Source organism: Anomaloglossus baeobatrachus, chromosome 2 (genome assembly GCF_048569485.1).
Source record: "Anomaloglossus baeobatrachus isolate aAnoBae1 chromosome 2, aAnoBae1.hap1, whole genome shotgun sequence".
Classification (NCBI taxonomy): domain Eukaryota; kingdom Metazoa; phylum Chordata; class Amphibia; order Anura; family Aromobatidae; genus Anomaloglossus; species Anomaloglossus baeobatrachus.
In genome coordinates this window covers 8965667-8978231 of record NC_134354.1, presented here as the reverse complement: position 1 = coordinate 8978231, position 12565 = coordinate 8965667, and the positions used below count along the sequence as shown (strand labels likewise).

The following is a 12565-nucleotide window of genomic DNA, read 5'->3' as shown; positions in this document are numbered from 1 at the left end:
CACCCGGTGCCGGGCCGGACTAGTCCGGTGGTAGTCAGTGGTGGCTGGGCCCGGCTCCGTGGCCCTGGTGGGTGTCAGTAGAATATGTGGCTTAGTGAATAAAGTTTGTGTTCGTGACGCCACCTGTGGTATGCCGCTAATAAGCCGCCGCTGCTGTGTGTGGCCTCCGGGATGATGATATGGCAGCAATGGTGGTACTGCTCCCCACAGGTGGAGCAATGCCCGGGGCACAGTTGGTGCTTGTGAATGTCTATGCAGATGAAATAACTGAGGCAACTTCAGAGGTGCAGTTCCAGTTCTTTACTCACAGTTCTCGTCAGGGCAGAAGGACCCTTGGACTGCTGGGACCGCTGTCAGGGACCTCCGTCTTCTGGGTGATTCAGAGTGTGAAATCCGGTACCCTCTCTCTTAGTGTCTCCTTCTCTGCTGTCTTCACTAGCCTTGCCCGAGTTTGGATGGCCCTGGCTTGGCCTCCACTACAGCCTCCAGGCTGGGGGGTCACCTGTCGGCTGATTACCCCTTTTCTGGACGTCTGCTATGGGTTCTGGCCCTGGGAGCTTACAACGTCCCTGGGCCTCGGTTTTTACTGTTTGGAGATTGTCTTTGCACTCCTCCAGTCTCTAGGGACCGTCCCCTGTCGCAGCTAATCACTCCACCGATGTCAATGTGGACCAGGCCACCGCAGCCTGCAGCTACTCGTAGCGCCTCTGGGCCCTCGGCTTCGGTACCCAACAAGGACTGCTCGTGGTACCTACAGGACTACCCGCGGCCCTGCGACCCTTTCTTTCCTTCTCTTCTTTCTCCTCCTTGCCTGCCTCCAGCAGGCCTCCTCCTCCCTCCTTGCTCCCGTTCTCCTTCTCCAACTACATGCTCACTCCTCACTCTCTCACTCCCTGAGCGATCTGACTAAACTTGACCTTCCTATCTCTGTCTGCTCTCCTTGGCTCCTCCCACCTCCCCAGTTGCTAAGCAGTGACCTATAGGAGCAGGGATGGGTCTTACGGCCCCTCCCAGCACGCAGCATGGGAGGGTTGCCTGCCACTTTCCCTGGTCCTGTGTGTCCCTAGCAATGGGTGTAGTGTGGATTTACCAGGGGACCGGAGTTCGCTCCCTTCCTCTCCCAGAATGGGCATCACACCGCAGGTGGGGTGCAATGACCTGTGGCGACGGAAGCCTCAGGGGCGCCACAGGTGCTGTGAGTGTGCTCTGTGAGCTGTGTCTACCTCTATGGTGGGTGCTGTGAGCGTGCTCTGTGAGCCGTGTCTATCCTCTATGGAGGGTGCTGTGAGCGTGCTCTGTGAGCCGTGTCTATCCTCTATGGAGGGTGCTGTGAGCGTGCTCTGTGAGCCGTGTCTATCCTCTATGACTTCTATGCAGGGTGGTGTGAGCGTGCTCTGTGAGCCGTGTGTATACTCTATGATTTCTGTACGGAGTGTTGTGAGCGTGCTCTGTGAGCCGTGTCTATCCTCTATGGAGGGTGCTGTGACCGTGCTCTGTGAGCCGTGTCTATCCTCTATGACTTCTATGCAGGGTGCTGTGAGCGTGCTCTGTGAGCCGTGTCTATCCTCTATGACTTCTATGCAGGGTGGTGTGAGCGTGCTCTGTGAGCCGTGTGTATACTCTATGATTTCTGTACGGAGTGTTGTGAGCGTGCTCTGTGAGCCGTGTCTATCCTCTATGGAGGGTGCTGTGAGCGTGCTCTGTGAGCAGTGTCTATCCTCTATGGAGGGTGCTGTGAGCGTGCTCTGTGAGCCGTGTCTATCCTCTATGGAGGGTGCTGTGAGCGTGCTCTGTGAGCTGTGTCTATCCTCTATGGAGGGTGCTGTGAGCGTGCTCTGTGAGCCGTGTCTATCCTCTATGGAGGGTGCTGTGAGCGTGCTCTGTGAGCTGTGTCTATCCTCTATGGAGGGTGCTGTGAGCGTGCTCTGTGAGCCGTGTCTATCCTCTATGGAGGGTGCTGTGAGTGTGCTCTGTGAGCCGTGTCTATCCTCTATGGAGGGTGCTGTGAGCGTGCTCTGTGAGCCGTGTCTATCCGCTATGACTTCTATGGAGGGTGCTGTGAGCGTGCTCTGTGAGTCGTGTCTATCCTCTGACTTCTATGGAGGGTGCTGTGACCGTGCTCTGTGAGCCGTGTCTATCCGCTATGACTTCTATGGAGGGTGCTGTGACCGTGCTCTGTGAGCCGTGTCTATCCGCTATGACTTCTATGGAGAGTGCTGTGAGCGTGCTCTGAGTCGTGTCTATCCTCTATGGAGGGTGCTGTGAGCGTGCTCTGTGAGCCGTGTCTATCCTCTATGACTTCTATGGAGGGTGCTGTGACCGTGCTCTGTGAGCCGTGTCTATCCGCTATGACTTCTATGGAGAGTGCTGTGAGCGTGCTGTGTGAGTCTTGTCTATCCTCTATGACTTCTATGGAGGGTGCTGTGAGTGTGCTCTGAGTCGTGTCTATCCTCTATGGAGAGTGCTGTGAGCGTGCTCTGAGTCGTGTCTATCCTCTATGGAGAATGCTGTGAGTGTGCTCTGTGAGCCGTGACTATCCTCTATGACTTCTATGGAGCGTGCTGTGACCGTGCTCTGTGAGCCGTGACTATCCTCTATGACTTCTATGGAGCGTGCTGTGAGCGTGCTGTGAGCCGGGTCTATCCTCTATGACTTCTATGGAGGGTGCTGTGAGCGTGCTCTGTGAGCCGTGTCTATCCTCTATGACTTCTATGGAGACTGCTGTGAGCGTGCTCTGTGAGCCGTGTCTATCCTCTATGACTTCTATGGAGGGTGCTGTGACCGTGCTGTGTGAGCCGTGACTATCCTCTATGACGTCTATGGAGCGTGCTCTGTGAGCCGTGTCTATCCTCTGACATCTATGGAGCGTGCTCTGTGAGCCGTGTCTATCCCCTATGACTTCTATGGAGCATGCTGTGTGAGCCGTGCAGCTGTCCCTGCAGGATGGGGGTCGTCTATTTCTATCTACAATGGATCGGGTGGGGCGCGGTCCGTGGCCTTTCTTGTTCGGCGTCGTATCCCAAGTCCTGTGCAGAAGTCCATTAAAGCTTTGTTATTGACTCTCGGGATTGTTGCCTCCAGCAGGTGGCGCTAGAGGTGCCGTTCCTATAAGACTTCCTGCCCCAACCTGGTTCTCCCCACAGAGAGAGATCCTTACACCCCACTTGTTATTTATTGGGGGGGGGGGGGGGGGCGGCAACTGCAGCTTTTTTGTATTTATGCGACCATAGCGGTGGGGGGGGATTGTATCTCATCTCGCTGCAGCCTGGTGGATTACGATGCACAACATGTGCAACTTTTCTCCTGCAGCAGCAAAAGATGACATCCCCCTTCCTGCGTGTCTGAGACTGCACGCTGTGAGAGGGGAGGAAGAGCAGCAGCAGACATCTGCTCAGAATGTGGGCCCGGCCCGGCTGAGGATACACCCAACATTCCCGGCTCCTCTACATCTCTGCAGCACGGCACTATTCCTGGATGATTTGCCATGGACTCTCTGCCATCTATCGGTCATTGGCACCGCTGGCACCGTGCCTAACTGTGCATCATCTCTTCCTTCCGTAAAGACAGGATTAACGAGCAGATTAATTACTGAATTTTCAGCAAGCGGCAGGAGCGCGACCACCGCCGGCAGCTGCCCTTTATAAATAAATGATGGGTCTGCACGGAGCCCGATTCTCCAGCACCGGCTCCAGAACCTTCATTGGTGCGAGGCGTGGAAAGGTCATGGGTGGTGGACACTGGTGTGCGCCTGCGGGGGAAGGGAGAACGCTGCTAAATATTTCACAGCACCCATTGTGTGAGAGGCAGCTGTCACCGCTGCCTGCCACAAAGGACGGCAGAAAAAGTGCACCGTCCGGGGGGCATTAAAGGGGCCGGAAACTCAAAGCAATGGCAATCACCACATAAAGAGCAAGTGGTGGTCCTTATTAAGGGTTAACTTAAAGAGTCCCACCGACTAAGACAAAACTAATACTATATCATGTACTGCATAAAAGGACAACCGATGAGTATGGAGGACATGGGCGGTCTCACAGATAACTGGCACCAGTGGACCTACCAAACTTTTTTTTTTTTTTAAAAATCTGGTTCCGGACCGGAATGGATCCTGGATATGTGGCCGAACGTCGGTCCCAATATAAGTCTATGGGGACCGTAATCCGGCAACTAAAAATGGTGTTAGAATGTATAGGGGGATAGGAGCAGGTCCGCTGTACTTACAGCCGCGCCGGAGCCTCAGTAACTGCTCCCGCGGCCGCTCATTCACTTCTGAGCCCGCTCATTAACTTCATTGCATATTCACCGCTTCCCCCACCCACCAGCATCTGTGATTGGTTGCAGTCAGACTGGACCCCAGCCTGTATAACAGCCTGTGTGACGCTTCCAATCACCAATCCTGTCTGCAGGTCTCTATCGTGGTATAAAAATAAACAAAAAATTTGCCATAAGGTCCCCCTATGTTATGATACCCAGCCAGCACAGATAAAGTCTACAGCTGCAGCCCCAGCCGTGCACTTAACTCAGCTGTGTATCAAAATAGGAGGAACCAAAAGCAGCTTTTTTTTTTTAAAAAAAATTTTTTAATTATTTAAATATTTTTTTAAAACGGCGTGCGGCGCCCCCTTCCAATTTTAATACCCAGCCATGATAATGCCCGATAGCTGGGGGCTGATATTCTCAGGCTGGGGAGACCCATACTTATTGGGCCCCTCCAGCCTAAAAATAGCAACATGTAGCCTCCCAGGATTGTTGCATCCATTAGATGTGACATTCCCAGCACTTTACCCAGCTCTCCCCGATAGACCTGGTGCGGTGGCAATTGGGCTAATAAGGGGTTAATCACAGCTCACAGCTGCCTCTAAAGCCCTCGATTAGTAATGGAAGGCATCTGAGATCCCCCATCACTAATCTGTAAGTGAAAAAAGATAAACACAAACACCGAAAAAATCCTTTATTTCAAATAAAATACAAAAAAAAAAAACCTCTTTCACCACTTTATTAACCCCCAAAACACACAGTTCAACATAATTCACACAAGGTCCCACTACGATAACAGATCTGTTATATCTAAAGGCACAGCTCTCAGCCTTAAAACATGACCGCCTGTTGTGGGCTTCAGGTAAAGACTGAGCAGCGATGAGCGGTGACATCACTGAGGTGTGGTCACTGACTTTACTGAGGTCACCTAAGGCCAGGTTACCTGCGGTCACAAGTGGAGGACAGTGGGAACCTCTAGCTGTGCCCACAACTAACCTCAGTGACATCACCGGTCCTTGTTGCTCAGTCTCTGCCTGACATCCACGCCTGGCGGTCATGTTCTATGGCTGCACACTGTGCCTTCAAATGTAGCAGAGCTGGAATTGTCGTGGGATCCGCCCATCACTATTCATGTCTACTCTCCATTTTCGGTACAAGTGCATGCAATCTATTCCTCCCTGTTGTCAGTCAATATATAATTTTCCGGCATTTAGTATTTCAGTTTTAGGGACACCAGGGTGATTAACACTGCTGGGTCCGGGTAGAGAAGATTACTATGCAGATGAAAATCTGCATTGTATACCCCATAGTAGACCTGTGTATATCACCGACCCCCCCCCCCCCCTCCCCGCCTGATCTCCCTCTAGGTTTCCTGTACCCCCTGTTGTCAGATTCTGCAGTTTCAGTAATTTCTCCCACATGTACAGGATCCTGACACATTGTGACTCAGCAACTTTGTCTGGCAGACGCTGCACACAGCACTGGTTACAATGGGGGACGTTTATTTCTGAACGCCCCTTTTTAAAAAAAAAAAAAAATCTGGAATGTGACCTGCCGAATCTAATAGCTTCCCTGTTAAATCCATTCAGGATCACAATTAAAGTAAAAACAGCTACAGCTCCCACAACGCCACTGTTCCTGCAATGTCCTCATCACTCGAGGTCACCAGTGTGGTGGGTTTATAAACCCAAGTGTAGTCCGCTTCCTAGTGGAAACTGTATATATCTGTATGTAGTGAGCTCCCTCTAGTGGTGACTGAATAAATGTGTATTTAGTGAGCTCCCTCTAGTGATGACTGTATAAATCTATATGTAGTGAGCTCCCTCTAGTGGTGACTGTATAAATCTGTATGTAGTGAGCTCCCTCTAGTGGTGGCTGTATAAATGTGTATGTAGTGAGCTCCCTCTAGTGGTGGCTGTATAAATCTGTATGTAGTGAGCTCCCTCTAGTGGTGACTGTATAAATCTGTATGTAGTGAGCTCCCTCTAGTGGTGGCTGTATAAATCTGTATGTAGTGAGCTCCCTCTAGTGGTGGCTGTATAAATCTGTATGCAGTGAGCTCCCTCTAGTGGTGGCTGTATAAATCTGTATGTAGTGAGCTCCTCTAGTGGTGACTGTATAAATCTGTATGTAGTGAGCTCCCTCTAGTGGTGGCTGTATAAATGTGTATGTAGTGAGCTCCCTCTAGTGGTGGCTGTATAAATCTGTATGTAGTGAGCTCCCTCTAGTGGTGGCTGTATAAATCTGTATGTAGTGAGCTCCCTCTAGTGGTGGCTGTATAAATCTGTATGTAGTGAGCTCCCTCTAGTGGTGGCTGTATAAATGTGTATGTAGTGAGCTCCCTCTAGTGGTGGCTGTATAAATGTGTATGTAGTGAGCTCCCTCTCGTGGTGGCTGTATAAATGTGTATGTAGTGAGCTCCCTCTAGTGGTGGCTGTATAAATGTGTATGTAGTGAGCTCCCTCTAGTGGTGGCTGTATAAATCTGTATGTAGTGAGCTCCCTCTAGTGGTGGCTGTATAAATCTGTATGTAGTGAGCTCCCTCTAGTGGTGACTGTATAAATCTGTATGTAGTGAGCTTCCTCTAGTGGTACCTGTATAAATCTGTATGTAGTGAGCTCCCTCTAGTGGTGGCTGTATAAATCTGTATGTAGTGACCTCCCTCTAGTGGTGACTGTATAAATCTGTATGTAGTGAGCTCCCTCTAGTGGTGGCTGTATAATCTGTATGTAGTGAGCTCCCTCTAGTGGTGGCTGTATAAATCTGTATGTAGTAAGCTCCCTCTAGTGATGGCTGTATACATCTGTATGTAGTGAGCTCCCTCTAGTGGTGGCTGTATAAATCTGTATGTAGTGAGCTTCCTCTAGTGGTGGCTGTATAAATCTGTATGTAGTGAGCTTCCTCTAGTGGTGGCTGTATAAATCTGTATGTAGTGAGCTCCCTCTAGTGGTGACTGTATAAATCTGTATGTAGTGAGCTCCCTCTAGTGGTGACTGTATATATCTGTATGTAGTGATCTCCCTCTAGTGGTGGCTGTATAAATCTGTATGTAGTGAGCTCCCCCTAGTGGTGGCTGTATAAATCTGTATGTAGTGAGCTCCCTCTAGTGGTGACTGTATAAATCTGTATGTAGTGACCTCCCTCTAGTGGTGGATGTATAATCTGTATGTAGTGAGCTCCCTCTAGTGGTGGCTGTATAAATGTGTATGTAGTGAGCTCCCTCTCGTGGTGGCTGTATAAATGTGTATGTAGTGAGCTCCCTCTAGTGGTGGCTGTATAAATGTGTATGTAGTGAGCTCCCTCTAGTGGTGGCTGTATAAATCTGTATGTAGTGAGCTCCCTCTAGTGGTGGCTGTATAAATCTGTATGTAGTGAGCTCCCTCTAGTGGTGACTGTATAAATCTGTATGTAGTGAGCTTCCTCTAGTGGTACCTGTATAAATCTGTATGTAGTGAGCTCCCTCTAGTGGTGGCTGTATAAATCTGTATGTAGTGACCTCCCTCTAGTGGTGACTGTATAAATCTGTATGTAGTGAGCTCCCTCTAGTGGTGGCTGTATAATCTGTATGTAGTGAGCTCCCTCTAGTGGTGGCTGTATAAATCTGTATGTAGTAAGCTCCCTCTAGTGATGGCTGTATACATCTGTATGTAGTGAGCTCCCTCTAGTGGTGGCTGTATAAATCTGTATGTAGTGAGCTTCCTCTAGTGGTGGCTGTATAAATCTGTATGTAGTGAGCTTCCTCTAGTGGTGGCTGTATAAATCTGTATGTAGTGAGCTCCCTCTAGTGGTGGCTGTATAAATCTGTATGTAGTGAGCTCCCTCTAGTGGTGGCTGTATACATCTGTATGTAGTGAGCTCCCTCTAGTGGTGGCTGTATACATCTGTATGTAGTGAGCTCCCTCTAGTGGTGGCTGTATACATCTGTATGTAGTGAGCTCCCTCTAGTGGTGGCTGTATAAATCTGTATGTAGTGAGCTCCCTCTAGTGGTGGCTGTATAAATCTGTATGTAGTGAGCTCCCTCTAGTGGTGGCTGTATACATCTGTATGTAGTGAGCTCCCTCTAGTGGTGGCTGTATACATCTGTATGTAGTGAGCTCCCCCTAGTGGTGGCTACAGGCAGACATTATTGTTATGCAATTTTTTGAGAGTGTGAATGGTTGCAGGGGATCTGGAGCGTTTTCGGTCCCACCTGTATACGTTTCTGCCTCTGCTTTCCAGTATATGCCGGGATTTGGCAATGAATTCTCCTCGGAGGACCCTCGATGTCCAGGCTCTTTACCGGAGGGACAGGTGAGCAGCTTATATAGTATTCTGCAGTAGGTATTGTTTATTATTAAAGCTTTCCATAGACTGAGAAATTGGACACTTTGCATTTTGGAAGATCTTTGCTGTCAGTGAATGGAAATAGTCTCTGTCAGTCCTCCTCACCAGAAGGATCCAGCCCTGTATACAGCATTGAATGTTCCTATTCACTGACAGCAAGCAGAGGTGTTGTCAGAGTGTGATTACTGATCTGTGCTCTTCAGAATAACCCGCAGCTGTGTCCGTACGGTCTGTACGCCGAGCAGCTCTCCGGATCTGCCTTCACCTGTCCCAGAAGCTCCAATAAAAGAAGGTAAGAACATGGCATCATTTCTATGTTATACTCAGTGCTAGATATATCTGCTCCAGGGAAAGCCGGGTACAACCAGTATGGTGGCTGTTACCCCACAGAGGATGACACCCAGCTTTCCTACAGTCCTGAATGGTAAACCAGCCACAGTGATTATAATGCACTGTATATAAACCTGCTACATGGGGTGACGGGCGGCGTGTCTCATATTTTTCAGTTGGCTTTACCGCGTTCTTCCTTCCGTCCGACATAAACCCTTCCAGCCCTACGAGCAAAAGCACCTGACACACAACTGGGACGAGGTGGAGCCCAACCCCAATCAGGTGAGACGCCCCATCCAAAGAGATGACCTGCACCTGTAGTGCAGGGTGGGGTGTGAGTACTTCTGCAATGCCCCTTTTACTAGTATTGTTCTGAATATATAGGACGTCTTTACACCATTCAGATTATACTGTGCAGTTGCTGGAAAAACAAGACCACGTGTCATTACAGGGTCGGTTACATGACGGACGGCTGCGGACAGGTTCACACGACAGTTTTGCAAATCGTAAATTCTAAGAGAGGCAAAAATTGCCACAGAAAATTTGTAATAAAATTGTTCCTTATTCAATCATTATAAAATTACATTAAGCACATAAATATGTATACTATACAAAAGTACAAAAAAAACATCAAATAGAGGCAAAAGGTGAGGAAAGAAAGGGGGGAGGGTTCTCCAAACCAAAAATTCTACCCTTTAGTTATTTTCACCAAAAATCTTAGAAAGCTCCCATGTACAAAATTCCATCAATAAGTTTATTTATATGGATCGGCCAAAATGGCTCCGTTTCTGGTCTCCAGCGCCCACACAGTTATAAGAGCCGCAATCAATACTTTCTTAGGATCATAGTAGATTTAGAAAAATTACCCATGATAACGTAATGTCAGAGAACCAGCCCCGTGAATCCCTGACGCACGTTTTGCAGTAGCGTCGTCAACAAAGCTATTATGAAACGTGCATCAGCGATGACGGGCTGGTTCTCTGACATTACGTTAACATGGGTAATTTTTCTAAATCTACTATGATCCTAGGACAGTATTGATTGCGGCTTTTATAACTGTGTGGGCGCTGGAGACCAGAAACTGAGCCATTTTGGCCGATTCATATAAACAAACTTATTGATGGAATTTTGTACTTGGACGTTTAAAAGACCCCATTGCTCACATTGTTAAGATCTGCAAGTAATTATCTCCAGCTACTCTGCCCATATTTATCCTGCATGATGATATTTTACTAAAGGGTACAATTTTTGGTCTGGAGAACTCTTTCCCCCCCCTTTCTTTCTTCACCTTTTGCCTCTCTTTGATGTTTTTTTTGTACTTTTGTATATTATACAGTACAGACCAAAAGTTTGGACACACTTTCTCATTCAAAGAGTTTTTTCTTTATTTTCATGACTCTGAAAATTGTAGATTCACATTGAAGGCCTCAAAACTATGAATTAACACATGTGGAATGAAATACTTAACAAAAAAGTGTGACACAACTGAAAATATGTCTTAGATTTTAGGTTCTTCAGAGTAGCCACCTTTTGCTTTCATTACTGCTTTGCACACTCTTGGCATTCTCTTGATGAGCTTCAAGAGGCAGTCACCGGAAATGGTTCTCACTTCACAGGTGCGCCCTGTCAGGTTTAATAAGTGGGATTTCTTGCCTTATAAATGGAGTTGGGGCCATCAGTTGTGTTGAGAAGAAGTCTGGTGGATACACAGCTGATAGTCCTACTGAATAGACTGTTAGAATTTGTATTATGGCAAGAACAAAGTAGCTAAGTAAAGAAAAATGAGTGGCCATCATTACTGTAAGAAATGAAGATCAGTCAGTCTGAAAAATTGGGAAAACTTTGAAAGTGTCCCCAAGTGCAGTGGCAAAAACCATCAAACGCTACAAAGAAACTGGCTCACATGAGGACCGCCCCAGGAAAGGAAGACCAAGAGTCACCTCTGCTGCGGAGGATAAGTTTATCCGAGTCACCAGCCTCAGAAATCGCAGGTTAACAGTAGCTCAGATTAGAGACCAGGTCAATGCCACACAGAGGTCTAGCAGCAGACACATCTCTAGAACAACTGTTAGGAGGAGACTTTGTGCAGCAGCCTTCATGGTAAAATAGCTGATAGCAAACCACTGCTAAGGACAGGCAACAAGCAGAAGAGACTTGTTTGGGCTAAAGAACACAAGGAATGGACATTAGACCAGTGGAAATCTGTGCTTTGGTCTGATGAGTCCAAATTTGAGATCTTTGGATTCAACCACCGTGTCTTTATGTGACGCAGAAAAGGTGAACGGATGGACTCTACATGGCTGGTTCCCACCGTGAAGCATGGAGGAGGAGGTGTGATGGTGTGGATAGGCTTTGCTGGTGACACTGTTGGGGATTTATTCTTAATTGAAGGCATACAGAACCAGCATGGCTACCACAGCATCTTGCAGCGGCGTGCTATTCCATCTGGTTTGCATTTAGTTGGACCATCATTTATTTTTCAACAGGACAATGACCCCAAACACACCTCCAGGCTGTGTAAGGGCTATCTGACTAAGAAGGAGAGTGATGGGTGCTACGCCAGATGACCTGGCCTCCACAGTCACCAGACCTGAACCCAATCGAGATTGTTTGGGGTGAGCTGGACCGCAGAGTGAAGGCAAAAGGGCCAACAAGTGCTAAGTGTGATGCCTCTGGACTATCGGGTCGTCACAGGGTATTGCACAATCTGCCCTCCCGTGCAGTATCCACCTCCTTCTTGGTTTTGGGTCCTAACCATATGGTGTTGCCTACATCATCTAATCAAATCCTAGATACACCCTGCACCACACCCACCAAACACACCAGTGGACGGCTTGAGTGGAATAGAGTCGCCCACCTGGGGGGTTGGAGAGGGAAGGTGAGGGGTGTCAAGAGTGGGAGAGTAGTCTGGAAGTGAAAGTGAGAGGAGGTCAGAAGCCGGGCTCCTAGGAAGCGATCTAGGTGGCAGACTGTGGTCTGGGCCTAGAGGAGCTGGACCCCCGGTCGCAGGGGATCATGGCAAGGGGCACGGATCTGTCAAGGAGGACAGCCGGCGGCCTTGCACCATCACCGGGCTTGGACCAAGGCACAACGTGGTACGTGGACCCTAGGTCGGGGAGTAGCTTCAGGCAACCTGATTATTTACCCGTGGAGATCGGAGCTTTCAATATTCGTTCCCAACCGCTCCAAAATCTGGCTACTAGCGCAACGAGGGGGATAGGACTTTCCAATCCAAAACGGTCCAGAAAATCCCAAGCGTGACCCCTGAGAGAAAGCTCCCACACTTAGCCATACTGGGGAGCGGGACCCGGCAAGTTTCACACTACCGGGACCACCAAAGAAGTAAACTTAGTGCCAGGAGGCAGGTCACGGATCACCAGGCAGCACCATTGGGGACGGGACCTGAACTAGCTCCTCTCAGGGACAGCGGTGTCCAGAGACTTGTTTTACCAGTTGTCTGTGTCTGCTTAATGAACTGAGTGAGTACCAAAGTGACCCCCCTGCATCCCACGGCACCCCCCTTACTGAGTCCCGGGGTATTCCCCCTACCCGTGGAGGGTCCTAACACCTGGCTGCCCCATTCCATCAGCCCCAGGTACTCCCAACTGCAGCGGTGGTACTCCTAATTACCACATACCACGGGTGGCGTCATGAACT

At 48.9% G+C, this 12565-nt stretch overlaps 1 protein-coding gene across 1 annotated transcript in view; it reads left to right on the top strand.

Annotated features, from left to right (window-relative positions):
* The window catches only part of HGD (homogentisate 1,2-dioxygenase), a 38176-nt gene that overhangs the window by 11620 nt on the left and 13991 nt on the right, over positions 1-12565 (top strand). The window contains exons 2-4 of the mRNA XM_075332784.1: positions 8474-8545; positions 8782-8870; positions 9085-9190. Of these exons, the coding sequence (XP_075188899.1) occupies positions 8474-8545; positions 8782-8870; positions 9085-9190 (267 nt within the window). The remainder of the gene's footprint in view (positions 1-8473; positions 8546-8781; positions 8871-9084; positions 9191-12565) is intronic.